Source organism: Giraffa tippelskirchi, chromosome 3, assembly GCF_054371585.1.
Source record: "Giraffa tippelskirchi isolate mGirTip1 chromosome 3, T2T-mGirTip1v1.2.pri, whole genome shotgun sequence".
NCBI lineage: Eukaryota > Metazoa > Chordata > Mammalia > Artiodactyla > Giraffidae > Giraffa > Giraffa tippelskirchi.
The window spans coordinates 357,284-381,937 of NC_137277.1; the positions used below are offsets into that span (position 1 = coordinate 357,284).

The 24,654-nt window shown below is 37.9% G+C and overlaps 1 protein-coding gene across 24 annotated transcripts in view; it reads left to right on the forward strand.

The window, feature by feature from the left end:
* Positions 1-24,654, forward strand: part of HELZ (helicase with zinc finger) — a 148,350-nt gene that overhangs the window by 39,134 nt on the left and 84,562 nt on the right. For 15 of the 24 annotated variants that reach the window (XM_081580733.1, XM_081580741.1, XM_081580743.1 and 12 more), the window contains 8 exons: positions 3,146-3,270; positions 4,860-4,916; positions 9,035-9,086; positions 10,455-10,530; positions 12,536-12,734; positions 13,189-13,296; positions 14,322-14,619; positions 19,396-19,663. In XM_081580733.1, coding sequence (XP_081436859.1) covers positions 3,146-3,270; positions 4,860-4,916; positions 9,035-9,086; positions 10,455-10,530; positions 12,536-12,734; positions 13,189-13,296; positions 14,322-14,619; positions 19,396-19,663 — 1,183 coding nt within the window. The remainder of the gene's footprint in view (positions 1-3,145; positions 3,271-4,859; positions 4,917-9,034; positions 9,087-10,454; positions 10,531-12,535; positions 12,735-13,188; positions 13,297-14,321; positions 14,620-19,395; positions 19,664-24,654) is intronic. The other 9 variants (XM_081580749.1, XM_081580753.1, XM_081580747.1 and 6 more) reach the window with 1 other exon arrangement.

The window sequence follows — 24,654 nt, forward strand, 5'->3', positions numbered from 1 at the left end:
TATGTTACTCATGTATTGAAATTGTCAGTTGAGGACAGAGTGATCTGTAACATGGATGGAGTGAGAGCAGGTTGGTCTAAACTAAAAGTAACTGAACAAAACCCTCTTGAATATAGAGGCTGCAACTTTCAAATCAGTTGCAGTTGCAAAAATCAGTTTTTAGTAAAACTGATTCAATAAAGTGAAACTCAACATTCAAAAAACTAAAATCATGGCATCTTGTCCCATCACTTCATGGGAAATAGATGGGGGAAAAATGGAAACATGGGTAGACTTTATTTTCTTGGGCTGCAAAATCACTATGGATTGTGACTGCAGCCATGAAATTATAAGATGCTTGCTCCTTGGAAGAAAAGCTATGACGAACCTAGACAGTGTATTAAAAAGCAGACATCGCTTTGCCAACAAAGGTCTGTATAGTCAAAGATATGGTTTTTCCAGTAGTCATGTATGAATGTGAGAGTTGCACCATAAAGAAGGCTGAGTGCTGAAGAATTGATGCTTTCAAACTGTGGTGCTGGAGAAGACTCTTGAGAGTCCCTTGGACAGCAAGGCTATCAAACCAGTCAGTCCTAAAGGAAATCAATGCTGAATGTTCATTGGAAGGACTGATGCTGAAGCTGAAGTTGCCATACTTTGGCCACCTGATGCAAAGAGCTGACTCATTGGAAAAGACCCTGATGCTGGGAAAGATTGAGGGCAAGAGAAGAAGGGGGTGACAGAGATGAAATGGTTGGATGGCATCACTGACTCAATGGACATGAGTTTGAGCAAACTTGGGGAGACAGTGAAGGACAGGGAAGGCTGGTGTGCTGCTGTCCATTGGGTTGCAAAGAGTTGGACACGACTGAGTGACTGAACAACAGCCACCACAAGGGAAAAGGAAGGACTCTACATGATGCTCAAGGGGTCAGTTGAAGAAGATACAACGGTTGTACATATTTATGGACCCAACATAGGAGCATCTCAATACAAAAGGTAAATGCTAAGTCGTAAAAGAGGAAATTGAAAGTAACACAGTAATAGTGGGGGACTTCAGCTCTCCACTTAACACCAATGGCCAGATCCTCCACACTGAAAATTAATAAAGAAACACAGGCCTTAAATGACCCATTGGATCAAGTAGATTTAATTGATATTTATATTTATAGTATAAATATACTAAAACATCCATCCTAAAACATCAAAGTACACTTTCTTCTCAAGTGCACATGGAACATTCTCCAGGATAGAGCACATCTTGGGTCACAAATGAAACCTTTGTAAATTTAAGAAACTTGAAATCATATCAGGTATCTTCTCTGACCACAATGCTATGAGATTAGAAATCGATTATAGGAAGAAAAACTGTAAAAAACACAAACACGTGGACGCTACACAGTATGCTACTTCATAACCAAGAAATCACTGAAGAAATCCAAGAAGAAACCAAAAAATATCCAGAAACAAAAGACAGCGAAAATACAATGACCCAGAATCTATGGTATGCAGCAAAAGCAGTACTAAGAGGGAAGTTTATAGCAATACAATCCTACCCCAAGAAACGAGCAATTTCAAATAAACAGCCTAATCTACACCTAAAGCAACTAGAGTCAACAAAAAAAACCCCAAAGTTAGTGGAAGAAAAGAAATCATAAAACTCAGAGCAGAAATAAAAGAAATAGAAACAAAGAAAACAATAGAAAAGATCAATGAAACTAAAAGCTGATTTTTTTGAGAAAGATAAACAAATGCATAAACCTTTAGCCAGACTCATTATGAAAAAAGGGGGGAGCGCTGGATAAAGTTAGAAATGAAAAAGAAGTTACAACTGACACCACAGAAATACAAAGGATCATAAAGACTACTACAAGCAACTGCATGCCAATAAAATGGAAAACCTGGAAGAAATGGACAAATTCTTAGAAAGCAAGCAACCCAATCAAAAAAATGGCTGTAAGACCTAAATACACATTTCTCAGAGAAGACATACAGACTGCCAACAAACACATGAAAAGATGCTCAACACCACTAATTTTTAGAGAAATGCAAATAAAAACTTCAGTGAGGTATCACCTCACACAGGTCTGAATGGCCACCATCAAAAAATTTACAAACAATAAATGCTGGAGAGAACCTGGATAAAAGGGAACCCTCTTACACTGTTGGTGGGAATGTAAGTTGGTGCAGCCACTATGAAGAACAGTATGGAGGTTCCTTAAAAAACTAAAAACAGAATGGCCATATGACTGAGCAGTCCCACTATTGAGCATATGCCCAGTGAAAAGCATAATTCAAAAATTATATGAACCCCAGTGTTTATTTCAGCTCTTTTTACAGTAGCCGGGACATGGAAGCAGTGTAAATCAGCAGAGGAATGGATGTGTGTTACATATTACAGTGGAATAGTTGTTGTTCAGTTGCCAGGTTGTGTCCTGACTTTGCAGTCCCATAGACTATAGCTTGCCAAGCTTCTCTATCCATGGGATTTTCCAGGCAAGAATACTGGAGTGGGTTGCCATTTCCTTCTCCAGGAGATCTTCCCAACCCAGGGATCAAATCTGCATGTCCTGTATTGGCAGGCAAGTTGTTTACCGCTGAGCTGTGAAGGAAGCCCACAAATGAAATATTACTCAGCCATAAAAAGGAACAGAACTGTGTCGTTTGTAGAGATGTGGATGGACTAGTGTCTGTCAATACAGAGTGAAGTAAGTCAGAAAGAGAAAAATACATGTTAACACATATTTGTGAAATCTAGAAGAATGGTAAAAATGGTCTTATGGCAAAACAGAAATAAAGGCACAGATGTAGAGAACAAATGTAATGGATAACCAGGAGGGAAAGGGAGGGGATGAATTGGAAGAGTTGAATTTGACATATACACCACTGTGTATACAACAGGTAACTGCTGAGAACCTGTTCTACAGCACAGGAAACTGCTGTGCTCCGTGGTGACCTAAATGGGAAGGAAATCCAAAAAAGTGGATATATATAGATGTATGGCTGGCTCACTTCGCTGTAGAGCAGAAACGGTCACAGCAGAGTTAAGTGACCATAGTCCAATTAAAAAAAAAAAGTCATGCCTAGGATAGTGTGCTAATAATAAAATTGAGAAAAATGTGTTTTGAATGTCACGTGCTTAATGATGGCTATTCTTTCATGACAGTGCTGGGAGAAGGACTGGCCAAGGGAGATGGTGCCTTTCAGGCAGTGCTTTGCTGCATGCAGCTTAAAGGAAAGCTCCAGCCTGTATCCCACATTCTTGCCAAGTCACTGACAGGAGAGTCCCTGGTATGTTGACTGGTTCTAAATTTGAATATCCAAAAATGGATTCACTCATTGGACTCCTTAGGTATATTACCTGCATCCTGTAGGTTCTGTCAGAAATCAAAGTTTATGAGTAGCTACTTACTTCTTTTCAACATACTCATATTTAAGCATTGGATTCATGTAGTTTGTGATTAAGAGATAATTTTTAAAACTTTGAAAGTATAGAATAGCTAAGTGATTTTCTTTAAAGGTAGAATTTAACAGAATCTGAAGGTATTTTTTAGTTTTAAAATGCTTCTGTGGATATATGATCTTACAGGTTTCTTAAATTTAGTCATTTATCGTATAAAATGCTTAAATTTATCTAAACTAAGTAATAATTACTTTTCTTTCTGACGATGTTAATATTCATGACTGCTCTGATGAAGTTATCTCTTTCTATTCAGACCTTGGGATAAATTTTTATATGCACTATTTAATTTTTTAGAGTTTTTGTCTATTTGTTTTCGGATGACTTAATGGAAAGACTTCCTTTTTTGAACTTTAGAGTTGGCAATCTGTAGAAATTGGAAGAAAAGAGATGTTACAGCTTTTTTTCACCAGTTGGTAACTGTTACAAAACTGATACTTTTTGAGTCATGATGAAAGACGGTGAAAGTAGGAAAATATATGTATACTTTGTTATACAGCATGAGTTCTCTATACTTCTGAATTATCATAAACTGTGGAAAGCTGGAGCAAAGTTGTGTTTTCACTGCAAATAAATATATATCTGGTGAAAAAGAAGGAAATTAGGAAAGTACTTTGTATATTGTTGAGTGTAATATAATGATCCATCTCGGAGGGTAATTTAGTTATTTTCTAAGGAATTGTGCAGCGAATTGTTTAGTTGGTTTAATAGTATCTTTTTATTTCACTATCTTAACAAATGAATATAAAAGCTAAGGTGTCTTATTAATATAGCAAAATTGTATGGATATTTATGGATATTTAGTTCTAAATGATAAAGAATATTTCTCTTCTTTATTATTTAGATAATTCTGTCTTTAAGGATCTTTTCTATATAAATTGAGCATATTACACAGTTTTACCTGTTGGATTTTTAAATTAAAATTTAGAAGCAATTTGCTTTCAAATCTCAAGTGAAATTTGAATTTCTCAAGAGCTAATGTTTTATGTTTTCCTTCAACAGCTTTAATGAACCATCTTTAGGTATTGTGATCATTGTATGTGAATCCGAGTCACAAGTAACTGAGTTTGCCTATTTGTTTCAGGAAAAGGAGTTTTAAAAAGTTGAAGTTTATTTTTCTTTTTACCTATCCTACTTTGAGTGATACTCATTATGAATATGTTACTGAATTAATCTTAAATTCTTATTCAAGATGAATACAGTGTTCTAGGGCATACTGTATATTTTGTCTGGTTCATCTTTTTAAGTTCCCACATAGAAGGTTGGCTTTGCTATCACCTCTGATGGTAATGAGGATAGGAGAGGAGCATAGCATTACTTTTCTTTTAATGGGTAAACCTTAGAAATAGCCAAAGAGTCAAGTTCAGAGTAAAAAACTAATATGCTGCTTGGTTTTCCCCTTTTTCATTTCCCCTTTCAGAATGGGATGGTAACAAAAGATTTGACAAGGCTAAAAACACTTCTCACAGAAACAGAGGTAAGACTATTTCAGCCAATCTCTTTGGGCAGAGTGTGACTTACTCTGAGTGGCACGTGTTCAGTATTAAGACGTGGATGGTCCCTGGGCATCAGAACTTTCACAGTGGGTAGGGAAGCTGTTAGACTTTCTGCAGCCAGGCCTCTCGCACCCTGGGAGCTTTGCTTCCCCTCAGGGTGCCTGTGCCTCGCAGGCCTTCTGTTTTGCCCCTCGTTCTTTGTAGCTGTCTCTGTCCAATAAATGGAAAGGTGGTTGGGAAATTTCAGTTTTTAACCACATCTGGCTATTAGAAAATATTTTCTAAGTAACTAATAGAAGTCTGTGATGTTTTTATGGAATGAGTTTAGCTGATGGAAATAATGTGCAACAGGGTAAATGGTGAACAAAAATATGCTCTGGTGATGAGTTGAAGGCCAGGGACAGCAGGGCATGTAAAAGGCCCGTGGGTTTGTAAGTCTCAGATTCCCGTTCCTCATACAATCATATGAAAGTATTTTTATTTAGCTGTCTCATTTTATTTTTTGTCTTATTTTAAAAATAGCTGTTTTTGTCAGCTTTTATCATCAATGGAAATCCATGTAGACTGACTGACTGGCTTATTTATTTAAAAACTGGCGCTGCTATATGCTAGGTGTTAGGCTTGGTGCTGTGGACACAGCCCTGAACAAGATACTCCTGGTCCTTGTCCTTGGGGAGGTTCAAGTCTTGGGGAGGAAATAGACAATAAGTTAATTAGTTAACTAAACACAGGTATAGGTGTAATTCACATTGAGGTATGTGGGATGAGCTTTCTGTGATGGAAAAATAACCGCAATGGTAGTGAGGGGATGAGCCACTTAAGCTGAGTTGAGAATTGAGGAAGTGCTGTGTCATGGAGAGTGAGGTGAAGGGCGTTCCCACCAGGCCGAGAGGGTGAGACGAGCACCCAGGTGCAGACCTTGACCTCCTGTCGGTGACATCCACACTTCAGATCTCATAAAGCCTTAGAGTTCATAGCAACAGATAAGTATGCAAAGAAGACAGTCATCATGAGTTACATAAGCTGGATAAAGGTACTGTTTTGCTACAATTCAATAGGCTTTTAAAATATGTTATTTTCTTAGTCTTATTATGAATTAACTGAGAATCAGTAAGCTCTAACTTCAGAGCCATTTCCCTCTGGTATATATGTAGTTTTTTTAATTTCTAAGAAGTGAAAGAAGACAATTATAAATGTTTTAGACTTTTAAAATGAGAACGTAAAATAAGATGATTTTTGTTTTAAGATTTTTGGCCTTGTTTTTCTCTCTTATTACCTTAATTGAATTAGCAGCTTTACATCTGATAATCATACACAAATATATGTAAAGTTTTATCTTTGATATTTATAATCCTGTTCTGTATAAGGTTACAAATATCAGTTGACACTCATTTTGTTACCGTACTTTTGGAATAAGTGACTTAAGTTTTGCTTATAGTTTCTGTGTAACCAGAGTAGTAGTATTTTTGGTTAGTAAACTGGTACTAATTAAAAAAATCCATCTAGAAAAAGCTAACAGACGGTGTTACTCTTATTTATTATTACACTTGAGGTACTTAAAAATAGCAACAAATTGTTATTTAAAGATTGAGCTGAGATGATGTTTAACCTGTAAGTGCTAGTGGGTTGGAACAAAGACATGAAACTAAAGACTGACTAATGAAAACAGAGAGACAATACATATTCTTCAGAGAAATTTCAAATATCAAATCAATATTTGATTATAAGTTTATAAGAATTCTAGCAATGTGAAATGTGTCTGCTTTAGCTGAAGGTCTCAGTAAAGATTGATGATCAGAAGCTTATTGATGTTGCCTTTCTGTCTTGGGGTCTGAGCGTATAAAAAGGGTGTTTAAAAAAATACAATACGTTGGAACCTAAAAGCCACAGTGGGCAATTTTCTTATTCTTACCAGCTCTTCTGATGAGGGTAGGCAGTTCACCAGCGCCCCTACCCCCACTCCAAGCTGAGAACTACAGTGTCAGCGCAGACATGCCCTGCCGCTGCAGATGGTAGTAGATGCAGACGCAGAAATACACCATTTGTCTTTCCCTTTTAGCAGTTACAAATGCTTTAAGTTTTTCTTGCGTATTTGGTAAATTTATTTTGATAAATTTTTTTAGAGGAGATAGTTTCAATTTATACTTGAAGTGAATTTTTAGCTCTTATATTTATAAATTCTGTGTAATTGGAATCATATTTTAAGGGCTAGTGTGGGACTATACCATTTAGATCTTGCTTGTAGAATTTTAAAGGATCATTTAATACATCTTTTTGGTGGGTATAGAGTCTTCATAATGTGAATAATTATGTCCTGATTTATTTGCTAGCTTATACATAGTCTTAAATTTGGTCCTCGTTTTACAAAAAAATTGAGTTGTCTTCAGAAACTATTTAGTAAGTAGTTTTCTACTTACTAAAGAGAATCAGAAAGCTTTTTCCTGGTTTAGTTCCAGCCCAACCTCAAAAGGGTCCAATGTAATCAGTGACATGTAAATTATGGTGATATTGTTTCAGTTATATCCAATTAGCATTTATGACATTCTTTCTATGGTACCAAACATTCCAGATTTTGTCTTGGGTACTGTTTCCTCCTTGTGATTCAGTTCAGCATTTACTCATTGCTGTGCTGTTCACAGGTCTGTGGGTTTTGGAAAGCTGAGAGAGCTATGGAAAACAGTCTGAAGGGCCAGCCCAGGATGTTCATAGCTAGTGTACCCACAGGGCTGCCTGTGGTCAGTAAGTGCTGTAACAGAAGAACAAGCAGGGAGAGGGGAGACAGACACCCTGTGCGAAACCAGGGAGGCTGGAGTGTGAGAACTGCGGTTAAAGGATGGAGGCGGCTGAGGGCAGACCCAGAAGTGACTTGGTACAGTTAAGCTGGCAGTCGGTTGGCTTCGGGGCAGATGAGACAAGTAGAATGAGGCGCTTACAGGGCAGTGGAAGTGGGGACGAGTATGAAACAGACATGAGAGACATTCTGGACCTCGCTGGGCAAGATCTGGAGACTACTCAGAGCGGAACAGAAAAGGGGGGTTCAAGATGTCTTTCAGGATTTGTCTGGCTCTTTTGGGGGAAGGTGAATCCATTAACTTGAGACAAGGAGCACTGAAGGAAAATGAGATTTGGAATTAAAGTTGATGAATTTTATTTTAGTGCTTGGGTGGTCATCCACCCACCCATCCATCTATGCACCCTCCCACCCACCCTTCCATCCATCCAGCCAGCCAGCCAGCCAGCCAGCCAGCCAGCCATCTACCCACCCACCCACCCAGCCAGCCAGCCATCTACCCACCCTTCCATCCATCCATCCATCCAGCCAGCCAGCCAGCCAGCCAGCCAGCCAGCCACCCACCCACCCACCCACCCACCCATCCATCCACCCACCCACCCATCCATCCATCCATCCAGATTTACTGGGCATTCATTACATGCCAGATCCTCTGAGGCACAGGAATGCAGACAGGCAGTTAGTTGTAGGCTGTTAACAGTGGATCTGTACGTGGCTGACAGGGACCCAGCAGGTAAAATGCTGTCGAGTCGTTAAGTGAAAATGCTCTAGCTGGCACTCAGTTGAAACTGGGGATGTGGAGCTTACTTAGAGTAAAGTAAGAGCCAAAGAGGCAGATGGAGGACTTGTCTGCACTAGAGGAAGTCAGAGTGAAGCCTCCGCTGTGGGAGAACGGCTGATGCCAGGCAGGGAGCGGTGGTGCTGCACTCGATGGAGGTGGGGTGGGGGTGGGGGTGCTGCCGCCCCAGCTGGCCCTGCTCCAGGTGTTAGGAGAGGAGAGCCACGCAGAGCGGGGGCGGGCGCTGCTCCCTGGGGCTCAGGACTGGGGACTGTGTTTGCCCCCAGGTAATTTTTATGTAGGGAATTTTTATCAGTTTCCTTAATGAGGGCCACACAGTTACTTCTTTTCCGTATATAAATATGGAATCATAGAGCAAAGAGCAGAAAATACCACTTGCAATATTAGTGTTTATTAGTTTCTAAATATTCCATCTCAAGCTTTTTAAAAAATGTTGAAATTTTCCAAGTTTAATTCAAATCAGCTAGTTATTTCTTATATAAAAATTTCTTTCATTTGAAAAATTGCAGACAGCAACTAGTAACGTCCTCTCTGGATATCATGTGGAAGACTTAGAGGAGGGTAAGTACTAAACTGTGCAGCATCTGTAGCTGTAATTACATTTGGGCATTGCTTTTTGTTGATTAATGGGAGGAAATTTCTGAGTTATAGGTTAGTGGAATCATAGAAGAGAATATAAAAATTTCATTTAAGAAGTAGTGTGGATGAAAGCAATTTTTTCCCTAGCCCCTATTCATAGAATAATAGAGGAATGGAGGTGGGAGGTAATTGCAGAAGTCATCTGTCGCATCTCTTTTCTTCCATGTATGTAGTTCTAAATTTAAACCTCATTCTTAGCAATCTATGGAGGGAGATCTTTTCTCCTTTCTCACGCTCTATCACGTGCTGGTACAGTTACTACTTTTTGGAAATTGTCCTGCCAGCATTAAGGTCTGTAGTCTCCTCTTCTCTTCCCAGAGGAAAGTGAAGCGAGACCAGCACTCACTGAGGGTTTGCTCAGTGATGTCTACCGTTTCGTGGCTTTCACAAAACAAGTACTGAGTTCTTAGAGCCCTTCTCCATCTTTTCGATAGGTGATGAAACTGATGTTTGTTAAGGTTCAGTAATTTCCCAGTTACACATACAGTAAAGGGATGAATCATAGCGTTAAGCTCAGTCTGGCTCAGTGGCTTTTGTCAGGAGGTGTGGGCTGGGCACAGTGACTTGTGAGGAGGCAGGAAATGGCCTCAAGGTCCTGGAGGCTTGCTGCTATCGAGCCTTGATGGCTCCAACCTTTTTTCTTGGACACTTTGTTTCCCTTGGATTATTTGGAACCTTTTTTCTGAATGCATCAAAATTCACTGTATTCAGAAGTAAACATGTTATTTTTAGCTCCTATCTCAGAATTCACCTTTATGAACTTTGTTTTAATTGTTAAAAAAAGGATTACTTTATGCAATGACATGTGTCAGACACCCCCTAAGGAACATGGATGGTAATGTGGAACTTACTCCATATACAGGACTGGAATTTGTTTTACAAAATTTCCTCTTCCCAGGAAACCATAATTTTCTGATTCTGGAAGTAGCTCCTAATAGAGACGCAACTCATACCTAAGACGTGACGAGCATGCCAGCACATCCCCCTTTAGGTGCCGGGGAGAGGCTGCACTTGGAGTGTGCCCACCAGGTGCTGGGATGGAGTGAGGGTCGTTGACTTGTTTTGGCGGTTGTGTAACTGCTGCCTCAGTGATTTCTAAGTTTCATGTGGCTAACTGATTTAATCCATTTGATTGCTGAATTACTTTTTTTGGTAGAGACAAGCATGTCATGTTCATTTTACATCATCTGAGATGATGTGTATGGAGGGTTAATAGTATTTCTTACACATTAACTATCAGAATTATCAGCAAGCCTCAAATGATAAGACTATATCCTGATTACTCTCTAGGATCTTGTAATGGTTGGCATTTCCGCCCACCACCTAGGGGAATCACAAGCAGCGAGGAATATACTTTGTGTAAAAGGTAACGTGAATTTTTTTTTTAAACCAATGACATATCTTTATTCAAAGGATAGTTAATTTTCCTTCACTTTTTGAAAATAATTCAAATTTAAAGAAGATGAAGTGAAGGAAGAAGTATAATGATTGAGTAAAACGGTTTATTTTCAGTTTGAAACAGAAGCCATAATGGTCATTATCATTAAATAATAAAAATCAAAACCATATTGATGATCCTTCTTTTAATTATAAAGAACAATGATCTAAATGGAAATTGTTAAGACTTTTGTCATACCAGTTGGAATAATATGACTCAATTACTGGTCTCTTGTTTATGTGAAATTTGCCTACCTAAATTATGATGATTTAAACTGAAGTTACCTTATATAAACTGAAATAGAGCATAAAATAGATAAAGAAATGTTGAATTATTTTGATAACTTTTCTAAGGAAAAAGAAAATCTATTACCTTCACATAATCTTATATAGAATTTATGAGTAGTTTATATTTGAAGGGCTAACCTTTCAAAATTTAGTGATTATATGTTAAGGTAGAAAGAATTATTAAAGTCACATCAGAAGGTTCTTTTTATAAGAACTAGTAACTAGTGGTTTTTTAGATACAAGTTCTAATTACCCTAGATTGCTTTTGATAATGAAGGAAATTTGATATGTAGTTTTGGTTGAATTGTCAAGAGGTCAGTTTTGATTTTATAGTAGAAATAAACTGAGAGGTAAATTTGAAGATTCTGGTGGCGGAGAGGTAGGATGCAGTCTTATGCAAAGGATGTATAAGAGATTTTTATAGTCCAGATAGAATATCAAGCCTTCCATTTTTAGGGAAATAATTTAAAGCAATAGCAAAACAAATATTTGGCTCATTAAGATATACTAAAGAGAAAAAAATGCATGATTTTCAAAGTATTATATGAAGCATATGAGAACTTAATAGCATAATTTAAGTTCAAATATTTTGTGTATCATCAAAAAAAAGCTTTAAACACACTTGTCTTTTCAAGTAGGATGAACCACTTGATGGTTCATTTTGTATTTCTTATTGTGCGTATTTTTCCAATTGAAAAATTATCTAAAACATAGCATCCTTTTTAACCTTAACACTTGCTATTTATAACTTAATTTTCATTTTTTTCTCTCAGAAGATCTTTTATGAATTTTTTAATGTTTCAATTGTTTAAAAACTGGCTGGATCTCTTATTTCATAGAGTATTTAAAACTTAAAGTTACTGATCAGTCTTGCATTTTTATCTGTTTTGACCATCAAATTGTCAATTGAGTTTTCTGAGTCATAAATGTTGAGAAATCATTAACTATATGTCCTTTAAAATGAACATTTGTGCATTTACCCATTGAAGAACTTATTTTATTGAAATAATTAAGATTCTTATATAAAACTTGTATCCTTAATTTATTTAACACTAAAGCAAATTAATACAGTCCGGTATTTTCAATGAAATATAGGTAATAGTAATGTAGAGAAGAGTGAAGGCATTACATTTAAAGGTGAAAAGTAGAAGTCTTGAAATGTTAATTCAGTGACATATTATATTTTTTTTCAGAACAAAATTCCTAGGATGTGGAAAATTTTACTTAGGTCCTTTCAGTTTGGGAAGTAGGGCATACCTGTGCTTGACGAACTAATCCACTTGATGTCAGTGTTGCTTTAGAGAAACTGCTCTAGGAGGAATTGTCTAAGAGAATTGTTTTATCACGAGGGAAACTACCTTTTCAATACCCATTTTTGTGGGTGGGGATGGTTATGAATATGTTCTGCTTTGTCAGCCCTTATTCCAGAGAAAGAGGTCAGTGCATGTGGGGGGAGAGGGGTTGCTGCTTTATTAACTGTTGTGAATGTTCTCTAACCTCTTCTTCCTCCTCTGTGATAAATAAACCCTTTCAGGAGATGAAGTTTTGTTTTTGTTATTGAAGAGACGGAGGGCAAATGCTGGAAGTTTATCTTTTAAATGGTCCAACAAAGTATATGATAAAACAGTCTTTCCTATTCTACTTAGATTTTTAGAGCAAGGAATCTGTAGGTATGGTGCGCAGTGTACTTCAGCACATTCCCAGGAAGAACTAGCAGAATGGCAGAAAAGATATGCTTCACGGTTGATAAAATTGAAACAGCAAAATGAGAATAAACAGCTCTCAGGCAGTTACATGGAAACCTTGATAGAAAAGTGGATGAATTCATTATCTCCTGAGAAAGTGGTGAGGAAAATAAACTGCATTTTTGTTTGTTTGTTTGTTTTAAACAGTGACCTTGTTTGAATCTTGAGTTTATTTTGTGCTGTGTTTTGGTTTCTATCCCTATCCTCTGTGAAACACTTGATTCTTGATAAAGTGTTTTGGTAGCAAAAGTAGACCCATTTGCTAAAATAAAGAGCAGAACTAAGCCATTTGTTTGAAGACTTGCAGGAATTATATTAACTTGTCTAAATTCAGGGAGTTTTTACTGCCATTTTGTTGTTATTGTTAGTTTTCTTATGTCTCTTAGTTTAGCTTTATTATATTTTGTACTTATAAAAGTAACTGAGAATTAATGTATAAAGTACCTTGCTTTGTAAACAGTTCCATCAGCATCTTTACCGTTGACATGTATTGACCATGCTCGAGTGTCTGTGTTCCAGGAATGAGCGTAACGTGACCTGCTCTCTGCTTTCAGCTCAGCGAGTGTGTGGAAGGAGTTCAGGTAGAGCATGACCCCGGTCTGTCCGTCACCGTCAGCACCAAAAAGTCCCACCAGACCTGGACCTTCGCTCTCACCTGTAAGGTACGAGCTTTGTGATAATTAAACAGTGTGAATTTCTTTCCATTTTCGTAGAGTTTTATTGGACCTTTAAATCTGTATATTGAAAGAGCATTGAAAATTACGTAGGTTCTATATTATAATAAAGTGTATTTCTGTATTTTGATCATCCAGGATATAGTTTTTTTTTTTTTTTTTTGAGATAAAATCTTTGTAGATACTGAGATACTCGCTTATTTTTTATTTATTTGGTGAAGATATATTTGACATATTTGACATGTCATCTTCCAAACTTGAAACATAGGCTGGGGTTCATGGCCTATAGTTAACCATTTACAGGTTGAATTGTTTCATCTGGCAGCTCTAAACTACTGAAACAACAACTTGTTTTTATTTTTGATTTCGTGAAATCACAAATTCTGTGATAACAGATTTTTAATTTGAGGCATTTTCTGCAGTGCTTCCTATCTTGAATTATAATGTTTAAAGTTAAAGAATGAAGCAGAGTAAACAATTTCTGTTAATATGTGCAGTGGAAAAGTTTTTTGTACTTTTTTGTAATGTTTCCTCCACTGTACCATCTGCATCTTGGGATGAAAAATCTGGGGACATTTGGCTTCAGCCTTGAACCCAATCCAGTGCTTTCAGAAGTAACTGCTCTCCTGTGAAGACTTCCTACTTGAGGCCAAGGGATGGAAAATTGGAGGTGATGGTGTTATAGGGTGAAAGCGTTTGCCACAGTGAAAGATGGATGTATTGCAGAAAGAGCAGGGAGGCTAGAAATATAGTGTAAATATATCATTTTTGGAAATAGCAACCTTATTGAGATATAATTGACATAAATATATCATTTTAACAAATGATCTTTTTTTAACCATACTGGTTTTTTTTCTTAAATGGCTTATGAATACAATTTGTATTTTTAATATAGTATCTTAGAAGCATGGGAAAGTAAAAGTCCCTTATGGGAATATTTTCATTGACAAGCCCAATTACAACTGGATTTTTCAACCCCTTGTACTCAATGAATTATTTTAACTTCCTTGTAGCCTGCAAGAATGCTGTGTCGTGTAGCATTGCTTTACGATGCTCATCGTCCTCATTTTAGTATCATTGCAATATCTGCTGGAGATAGTACTACCCAGGTATCACAAGAAGTCCCAGAAAACTGTCAAGAATGGATAGGAGGGAAGATGGCCCCAAATGGATTAGATCATTACGTGTATAAAGTCGGGATAGCATTTAACACAGAAATATTTGGAACTTTTCGCCAAACCATAGTTTTCGACTTTGGATTGGAACCAGTACTCATGCAAAGAGTAATGATTGATGCAGCTTCTACAGAAGGTAATGTTTAGACTTTTTCCCCCGATATGATGTATTAAAAGGCACTATAACAGCAACATTTAAAGATACGTATTGGCCCCTAAATATTCCATGGATAGGGAGGGAATAGTAAGGAAAAAGATCCCAAGTTTTTTGACTCGTTTACTGTGTGATGGAATTAGAATGTTTGCATTATACCCTGGTCACTTTATACAGTCGTCAGGCAAAGCTCGCTTTGAGGTTCCCCAGACTGGTATGAGTAGGTGATCAGGTCTCTTTTCGGTCTGCCAACTTCATTGGTTGATTTTATTCAGCACAGTAAACCCTTTCAGTATTAATTTGGATAGAGTATAATTTTAATGGTAATTGTGAATACACCTACAGTGTCTATTTCCATGTTCTACTGACGGTCCAGTTAACTTTGTTGATATTAGTACATTACCTCTGAATGAAAAGTCCTAAATACTAGCTTTCATAAGTTGATTTCACTAGTATAAAGGAGACCAAGGCACCTTTACTAGGATCTACTTCGTGGTCTTGGGAAGAGGTCCTGGTTTCAACATGTAGGCACCTGTGGAGATGATGAATTACTGTGTAAATTGTCTGTTACTGCCTCAACTTAAATTTTATGCCAAGATCCAGCTGGATAAGGGAAGGGCATGTTAGCCTTCATTTGTTTGGCTCTTGGTTGGATTTGGTGGTAGTTTAGTCACTAAGTTGTGTCTGACTCTTTGAGATCCCATGGACTGTAGCCCCCCAGGCTTCTCTGTCTGGGGATTTCCCAGGCATGAATACTAGAGTGGGTTGCCATTTCCTTCGCCAGGGGATCTTCCTGACCCAGGGATTGAACCCACATCTTCTGCCTTGCAGGTGGATTCTTTACTGCTGAGCCACCAAGGAAACCCTATATGAATTAAAAAAAAATTGGGGAGGGGGTGGTTTAAAGATGTGCTTCTCACCAATTTGTGGCAAAGGACATTTACAGAAAAAGAAAGTTTCCCCTTGCTTTGAACACAAACTGTTTTATACACTTTATACCTCAACTTTGAGTAATGGAAGATTTTTGCTTGACAAAATTGATTTGGAATTCTGCTTTGAATATCTGGAAGCTATATGTTGGAAATTAATTCTTATATTTAAATTTGAAAACTTGATATTATTCATTACTTTTGGTCTAGCAATATATGTTAACATTAGCATTAAAAGTTAGTATGTCTTAAAAATCATCTCCAGCTGTCAAAGTTGTTGGTAAATTAAGGACATGTTTATATATATATATATATACATGCACACACACAATTATACATATATAAATATATATAATATTTATTATTATAGGATCTGAAAATTAATAGAAAAGTAGATTTTGAAATAGTTTGTCAATAAATACCAAATATAACTGAGGAGAAGCATGTAAAAAGTGTGATGTGCTCCTGTGTTGTTACTGCACTGTTTTCACTTTTATTAGCCTCATTAAGAAAACAGACAACATGGATAAGCTAAGAGATGTTCATCTTACCTCTGTGTAGCTGTCTTAGTGAAAGGAATAGATGAAATCCTAGTGTGGGTTTCCGTTGGAATTTTGTTTTATTAAAGCCACAGGCCCAAATGTTTTCTAAGAAAGAGTGTTGTGTCCAGTTTTGGAATTAGGAATCATTTCATCTCATTCTCTTTAAGAACTAGATAAATCTACCTGTTTTTAATAAATTCCACGTTTAACATGCATTTATGGCATACCTTTTCACCCCTTGTGCTGAGTGCAAAGAACACTGGATTTTTTCCTCCTTACTTATCTTACCCACTGTCCAGGTTTTGTTAAGGATAATTTTCAAGTCTGCTGTACTACATACTTCAAGAGAAAACGGACCAACCCTTTGGATGCTTTATTAGAATAGTAACTATACGGCTGAAATGAGAGCATTTGCTGTTCACAGTAATCAGAGGGGTGAGGGAAGTTGGGTAGCAAATCTTGTGTCACACTGGTTGACTCCAGCCTTGAATTCTATTTTTGATAGTAGCAGTTCTTCCCTTATGTTATCTTCAGGAAATTAGGTATGTTCTAACTATCTTTAAGTTTTTCTTATGAATTTCTCTTAAAATACTTGTATAGCTTCTACCCATCATATCTCAGGGTAACAAATTCCGTAGGTTTATAATTTGTCGGGATTTCAGATTTATTATTACAGAAGTTGGTTAATAAGGCAGCATTAAACTCTTCCTAAGTGATTTTATGAATATTGATTCTAACCTGTTCACGTGTCATCTTCCCAGAATTTTTTTTTTTTAGCCTAATCTAGATTGAAGACAAGTACTTAATTACCAAGAATGAACTGGTTCAGGCCGCCCAAATGGTGCCCACACCTGGGTTAGACGTTCGTGGGTGTGGGCGTGTGCACGTGGGATGAGTCGAGCCCCAAGAGCGGCTGCGCCCAGTGTCGCCAGGGGGAGCCTCAGCTTCCTGCTCTGTTTGAAGAGGGGCTCTTAGGACCTGCTGACCTTTAAAGGTCGTTAAATGGGAGTTAAACAAGTTTAATTTAAAGAAGCTTTTTACTGCTGAGAGGGCTGGAAGCAGAATTTTGTTTCAAGACCCACATGACTAGGGAAACAGAAGTGGTTCTTGTAGGAGATTCCTCAGTAGTCGCTGGTCCCGCTCATACTGGACGCCTGAGGTAATAGCCGAGATCCGTAGTTTGTAGACTTTCTGATGCCGGCACACGAGGATTTTCTCAAGATTGCTTTTTCTGCTGCCCTAGCTCTCCTCTCTTCTGTATTGCATTTACAGTTAGTAAAAAGAGGGAATAAAAGTTAACATGGTTGTGGATTTGTTTTGAAATTCTTGTGCTTCCTGCTGAAGACACTCATTTTAAAAATTTCATAAAATCATAGCAGTAAATAGATAAAATGAGAAAAACAAATACTATTTCTCACTGCACTTTTACCAAAAAGCCTGAGTACTTTTAGCCCAGGGTGGAATGATTTTGTCTATAATTTGCTTTATATATTAAACAGGCAAATACGAAATTCTTTTTTCTTAGAGGAAAGTTGTACCATTTTACTTTTGTTTTTATCCCAGTTACTTAAATGTCAAGAATAACTAGTGACTTTTTAAAGAATGGGAATATAATATTGACGTAGGCATAGTCTGAATCCATTCCTTATTTAAAATAAATTTATGAAGTATAATTTCCTTATGCCCAAAGAATACACATCCTTTTATTGTATATTAAATTGTTCAGTACCTCTCAGACTTTAGTTTTTTTTTTAAGGGGCTGGTTATTTGGGTTGTCACTGTACCATTTGTATTTCTCCTTTTGACTTTTGAATTAAGGAAGAAAAGTAAGTACATTCTTGCTATTTTGTTAATAGCATCTGATCTTTAGTGACGGTATAGTCTTGTTTTAGGAATGTTGGCATTTGTATAATTTAAATATCTTTTATAGCTGTGCTCTAATGAATGAGTAGGAAAGGCCCAACATGAGAGTGATTTAGGACAAAAATGCAGTTAGTTTACTTTATGAAACTTCTGCTTTTGAGGCTGTTGCAAAAACGGACCATCATTGTCTCTCCCAGAGTATTTTTAAAATGCAAAATTTCGATGAGAAAACCATCTTTGTATCTTGATGGTTATACTAGTGTTTATATAGCTGTTTGATGAATAATAAAACTTCATTCCTTTTCAAGGAACAAAGACTAGAAATTAGGACTTTTTCATTTTAATCTTTAAAGATAATTAGGATGAACTATTTTCTAATATTGAGAAATTTCTCTTTGAGGATGACTATACTTATATGTTTATAATTTATATATAGCATTTTAATATAGTAAAAGCTCTCACTAAGCAAGACAAGACAATTATACAATCTGCTCTCATTTCATAGATAGCACAGGTTAACTTTGTCCTTTGGAGACTAATCTCTGTTTAAACGTCTTCCTGAAATTTTAATAAGTTGTAAGACCATCTTTCCAATTATATTATATAAAAGCTAGGTCTTAGCCTAGTGAGTCGGTCAGGTTTCATACTGCGGGTGTCTGTATTCCAGCAGCAGCAGGCTGAGACGCGCCGCACACAGTGAGCCTGTTTATGCTCAGAGTTTTCGTGGCGACGCATTTTGCCTTGTGCCGCGTTTTCCCTAGAGCTGCCGAACTCGAACAGCCGTTCATTTTGACATTGTGCCCTACTCACCATGCAGTTTAACTGAGGCTAAACTGGATTTATCTGAAATGGCATTTGAATAGTACCTTGTACCATGTTTTAATGTGCAGTTTAATGTGGGAAAAAGACACAAAAGGTTTTTGTTTGTTGTAGGTTGATTTTCAGAGGGTTTCACTGTGCTTTACCACACAAGCTTTAACCTCGCACAGTTTTCTAATCTTTTTCTATAATGGGGCAGGCATTGCTGGTAGGAGAAGAAAAGTGATTATCACCTAATAAAAATTTGTCTTATGGAAGATTTACCATACTTTCTTTCTGCGGATCAGATTACTCTTGACTGAAGAGTTAAATTCTAAATTCTGTTCTGTATTTTTAAAATGTTAATAACTATTTCTGGTGTGTCCCAGCCTGAGGTAGAAAAGAATATTTTTTACATGTATTCCTATTTATGTTATTTTATTAATCTAGACAAAAAAGAGATTTCTAATGTGGGAAAAATACTCTGTCAAATGGGGTTTTGTACTGTTTCATTTTTAAAAACTTTAGCTCTAGCGTACAAAGTTCTCATACCAAAGTGCATAATGTATTACTTGAGAATTTTAATGTTGTGTTCCTTTATAAATGTGTTTTTTGTTTCCATTTAGATCTTGAGTACCTGATGCATGCAAAACAACAGCTAGTAACTACAGCTAAACGTTGGGATTCTTCTTCTAAGACTATTATAGATTTTGAACCTAATGAAACTACTGATTTGGAGAAGAGCCTTCTTATCAGATACCAAATTCCTCTCTCTGCTGACCAGCTGTTTACCCAGTCCGTTTTAGACAAATCATTGACCAAGACCAACTATCAGTCACGGTTGCATGACCTTCTTTATATTGAGGAGATAGCTCAGTATAAGGAAGTCAGCAAGTAAGTTACTTTAGAAACACTTTTCTTTCTTTCTTTTTCAACATCTCCCCTTTGGATGGTATTGTTCATATTTAAACTAAGGAGGGTGCCTTAGTGAAGTCAGGTGCTGAGCTGGCTGTCACTCTGTGGTCAGCGTTTGTGCCTGAGCTTCTCCCGGCGAGCACTGAGCTCCGCTCGGTGAATCCCGTGTTCAGTGCCTCATTCGGCTCCACACGACTCTGCTGTGTTCTGGGAGTATGAGCACATACATGGTCCTTGCTTTTCAGGAGGTTTTTCTCAGTGGTAGAGCAAGCACTCAATGATTATTTTTTGAAAAAATGTGCAAAAACTGAGAGACCACATAGTTTGAAAAGTAATCATGAGAGTCGTATTGAGGGAATTCATATTGGTTTCTTACATTGTAATTTTAAGGATTGGACTGTATAGGAACAACTTAGAGATAGTGTAAGTTCAGTTCCAGGCCTCCGCAGTAAAGTGAATATTGCAGTAATGCAAGTCACATGAATTTGTTGGTTTCCCAGTACACATAAGAGTTAGGTTCACACTATTCTGTAGGCTATTAAGTGAAATAGCATTATGTCTAAAAAAATGTACATATCGTAAGTAAAAATACTTTATTGCTAAAGAATGCTGACCATCATCTGGCAGGTCATCATCTTTTTGCTGCTGGAGGGTCTTGCGTCAAGTATTGATGGCTGCTGACTGATCAGGGTGGTGGTTGCTGAAGGTTGGGGTGGCTGTGGCAGTTTCTTAAAAGGCAACAATGAAGTTGGCTGCATCAATTGACTCTTTCTTTCATGAACAATTTCTCTGGAGCATGCAGTGCTTTTTGATAGCATTTTATCCACAGTTAGAACTACTTTCAAAATTGGAGTCAGTCATCTCAAACCCTGCCACTGCTTTATCAACTAAGTTTATGTCCTATTCTAAATCCTCTGTTGTCATTTTAACAGTCTTCACAGCCTCTTCACCAGGTGTAGATTCCATCTTAAACCACTTTCTTTGCTCGTCCATAAAAAGCAACTCCCAGCTGTTAAAGTTTTACACAGTTTGCAGTAGTTCAGTCATGTCTTCAGGCTCCACTTCTACTTTCCTTGCTGTTACTACCACATCTGCAGCTCCTTCCTCCACTGAAGTCTTGAACCCCTCCAAGTCATCATTCCAACAAGACTATGATTGATATTGATATTTTGACCTCTTCCCATGAATCATGAATGTTCTTAATGGCATCCAGGATGGTGAATCCTTGACAGAAGGTTTCCAGTTTACTTTGCTGAGATCTGTCAGAGGAATCACTGTCTATGGCAGCCTTAACCTCCCAAAATGCATTTCCTAAATGATAAGACTTGGAAGTCGAAATTACTCCTTGATCCATGAGCTTTAGAATGGATCTGTGTTAGCAGAATGGAACAGACCTCTCGGGTGACCAGGTGCATTGTCAGTGAGCAGTAGTGTTTTGAAAGGAATCCTGTTTGCTGAGCGGATCTCAACAGTGGGCTTAAAATATTTAGTAAACTATACTGTAAACAGATGTGCCATCATTCAGGCTTTGTTGTCCCATTTATAGAGCATAGAGCTGAATCTACTGATTTAGCATAATTCTTAAGGGCCTTCGTATTTTTGGAATGAAAAGTGAACATTGGCTTCAACTTAAAACCATCAAATGCGTTAGCCCATAATGAGAATCAACCTGTTCTTTGAAGCCAGGCATTGACTTCTCTCTGACTCTCAAGTCTCAGGTAGAGTCTTCTGATAGAAGGCTGTTTTGTCAACACTGAGAGTCTGCTGGTTAGTGCAGCCGCCTTCATTAATTCTCTGAGCTCCATCTTCTGGGTGACTTGTTACAGCCTTTGTATCAGCGTTTGCGCTTGTACGTTATGGAGATGGCTTCTTTCTTAAACCTCATGAACCGCACTCTGCTGGCTTCCGGTCTTTCTTCTGTGGCTCCTCCCTTCCTTCCTCCCTCTCTCAGTTCAGTTCAGTCGCTCAGTCGTGCCCAACTCTTTGCTACCCCGCGGACTGCAGCACGCCAGGCCTCCCTGTGCATCACCAACTCCCGGAGTTTATTCAAACTCATGTCCATTGAGTCGGTGATGCCATCCAACCATCTCATCCTCTGTCGTCCCCTTCTGCTCCCGCCTTCAGTCTTTCCCAGCATCAGGGTCTTTTCCAGTGAGTCAGTTCTTCCCATCAGGTGGCCAAAGAATTGGAGTTTCAACTTCAGCATCAGTCCTTCCAATGAATATTCAAGACTCATTTCCTTTAGGATGGACGGGTTGGATCTCCTTGCTGTCCATGGGACTCCCTCTCTCAGCCTGTATAGAATTGTCAGGGCTTATTCTGGATGAGGCTTTGGTTGAAGGGAGTGTTGTGGCTGGTATCACGTATCTAAACAACTAAAATTTTCTCCATATCAGCAATAAAGGTGTTTTTTCATTCTTACCATTTGTGTGTTCACTGAAATACAACTTCTAATTTCCTTCAAGAACTTTTCCTCCACTTTCACAACCTTGGCTAAGTTGTGCAAAAGGCCTCTAACTTTTGGCCTGTCTTAGCTTCAGCAGGCTTTCTTCATCAAGCTTATGAATCATTTCTAGCTTTTGATTTAAAGTGAGAGACGTGACTCTTCCTTTCACTTGAGGCTGATTATAGGGTTAGGGCCTAATTTCATTATTGTTGTGTGTCAGGGAATAGGAGGCCTGAGGAGAGCAAGAGAGATGGGGCATGGCCAGCTGTGGAATGGTCGGAACACATGCATTTGCCGACTGTTTGCTGTCTTGAATGGGTGCGTTTCGTGGCGTCCCAAAACAGTTAAAAGTAGTAACATCAAAGATCACCACCACACATGTAATCATAGTGGAAAAAACGTGAAATACTGTGGCAGCTACCAAACTGTTACACAGAGATGTGTAATAAACAGTTGTTGGAAAAAATGGTGCCTATAGCCTTGCTTGACTTAGGGTTGTCATAGACGTTCAATTTGTTAAAAAAAAAAAATTAAAAGCAGTATCTGCAAAGGACCATAAAGTGCAGTAAAACAAGCTATGCCTGCTCTTTTACATGATCGCCTTAGATTTCCGTTTCTGAAAACAGATTAAATGAAGCCTCTCAAGACTAGACAAAATGTGTTTTGACTTGAGGCTGAATTTGATAGGTGTGTATATATATATATATATATATATATTTTTTTTTTTTTTTAAGAGATGATCTTTTTTCAAAGCAGTCCAGATATTAAGATTTATTTTTATGTCAAGTTTTAGTGTGAGATGTTTGGAGTTGATAAGAATAATACTGCATTTCATTTAAGTTTTAAAATATGCTTCTGAGTTCCTTCAAGATTTTTTTTCAACTTCTCTTGTCCTCAGCTACATATCGCTCTGCATTCAATAATGATTCCACCTTGAAGTGAAATCAGTTTCATTCTAAGATAAACATTTTCGAGATAAGTTGGCTTTGGCTGAAGCTGCCGTGTGCACGTGCATCCGAGTGTGTCAGGCCTGCGGGGTCAGGGCGCTGGGAACGCCGACAGCGGGCAGAATAGGTCTGCCGTGTGGTTGCTCGCTTGGGCATTGCGTTGCAGTGGCTCAGGCCGCTACTGGTTCAACCTAGCTTGGCCTCAGGAGACCTAGGTGTTTTTTGGCTTATGACCTTGGTTGACTTTTCTTGTCATTTATTTAGTCAGAAATTACACAAAAGGAAATTCACTCTATAGCTTTGAAGTGTTTTTAAAGTTATACTCAAGAGGGCTTCCCTGGTGGTTCAGATGGTCAAGAATCCGCCTGAAATGCGGGAGACCTGGATTCAATCCCCGGGTTGGGAAGATCCCTTGGAGAAGGGAACAGCTACACACTGCAGTATTCTGGCCTGAAGAATTCCATGGACTGTATAGTCCATGGGGTCGCAAAGAGTCAGACATGACTGAGTGACTTTTTCAAGAGGTTTAACTATTTTTAACACTGATGGAACCATATATCGTTTATCTTCTTGTTCAGTTGCTATGTTGTGTCTGACTCTTTGCTACCCCAGCACACCGGGCTTCCCTGTCCTTCACCGTCTCCTGGAGTTTGCTCAGACGCACGTCCATTGAGTCAGTGATCCCATCCAACCACCTCAGCCTCTGTCACCCCCTTCTCCTTCTGCCCTCAGTCTTTCCCAGCCTCGGGGTCTTTTCTAATGAGTCGGCTCTTCTCATCAGGTGGCCCAAGTATTGGAGCTTCAGCTTCGCCGTCAGCCCTTCAGTGACTGTTCTGGGTTAATTTACTTCCATGGGCTACCCTTCTGCCACTTCCAGAAATGTTAGAAATTCTGTAAGCTTTCAAGTTGGTCTCAGAGTGCGGCGTGTGACAGTGGAAATACCTTTGCTAATTATAGGATGTGTTTTATACTCTAGGTATTTGAGTTATTAAATCTCAAAAATGCATATTATTTAAAATACTTAAAACTCACTAATGTCATTTTAGTTTCAGCCTATTAATCTTTTAGAAAAACTAAATATTGGTAACTGTTACTTCGAGAAGGTCTCTGATGTCTGCTTCTTGAACATAACAATAAATCTTTTGTGGGAGAAGCTATATTTCTTAGTACTTTTATTTTCCAGTGCCTCTGCCTTAAGAGTTTCGTTGCAGGGCACAACTGAGTGTCATAAAAGAATCCTCTTATTGCTTTAAAACTGTGAGATTAATTCTTCATGCCTAAGTTGTGACCAAGTGTTTTCGGATGGCAGATTCTAAAACAGATATAACAGTAAGACTTTAAATATTACCCAAGTTAGTTGAGAAAATATTATAGGGTTGTAAGAATTTGTTAGAGAATAATATAAAGTAGTTGAAATGAGAATATGGTGCCTTGGAAAAAGTCAGATTATTACAAACATGTACAATTAATTCAGTGAACAAAATCACCGAGTATTCAGAGTGTCAGGTTCTAGGCTGGTCTTTGCTGATTCTAATGCAAACAAGTTATGTTTCCTTGTCCCCCCAAAGCTTGAATGG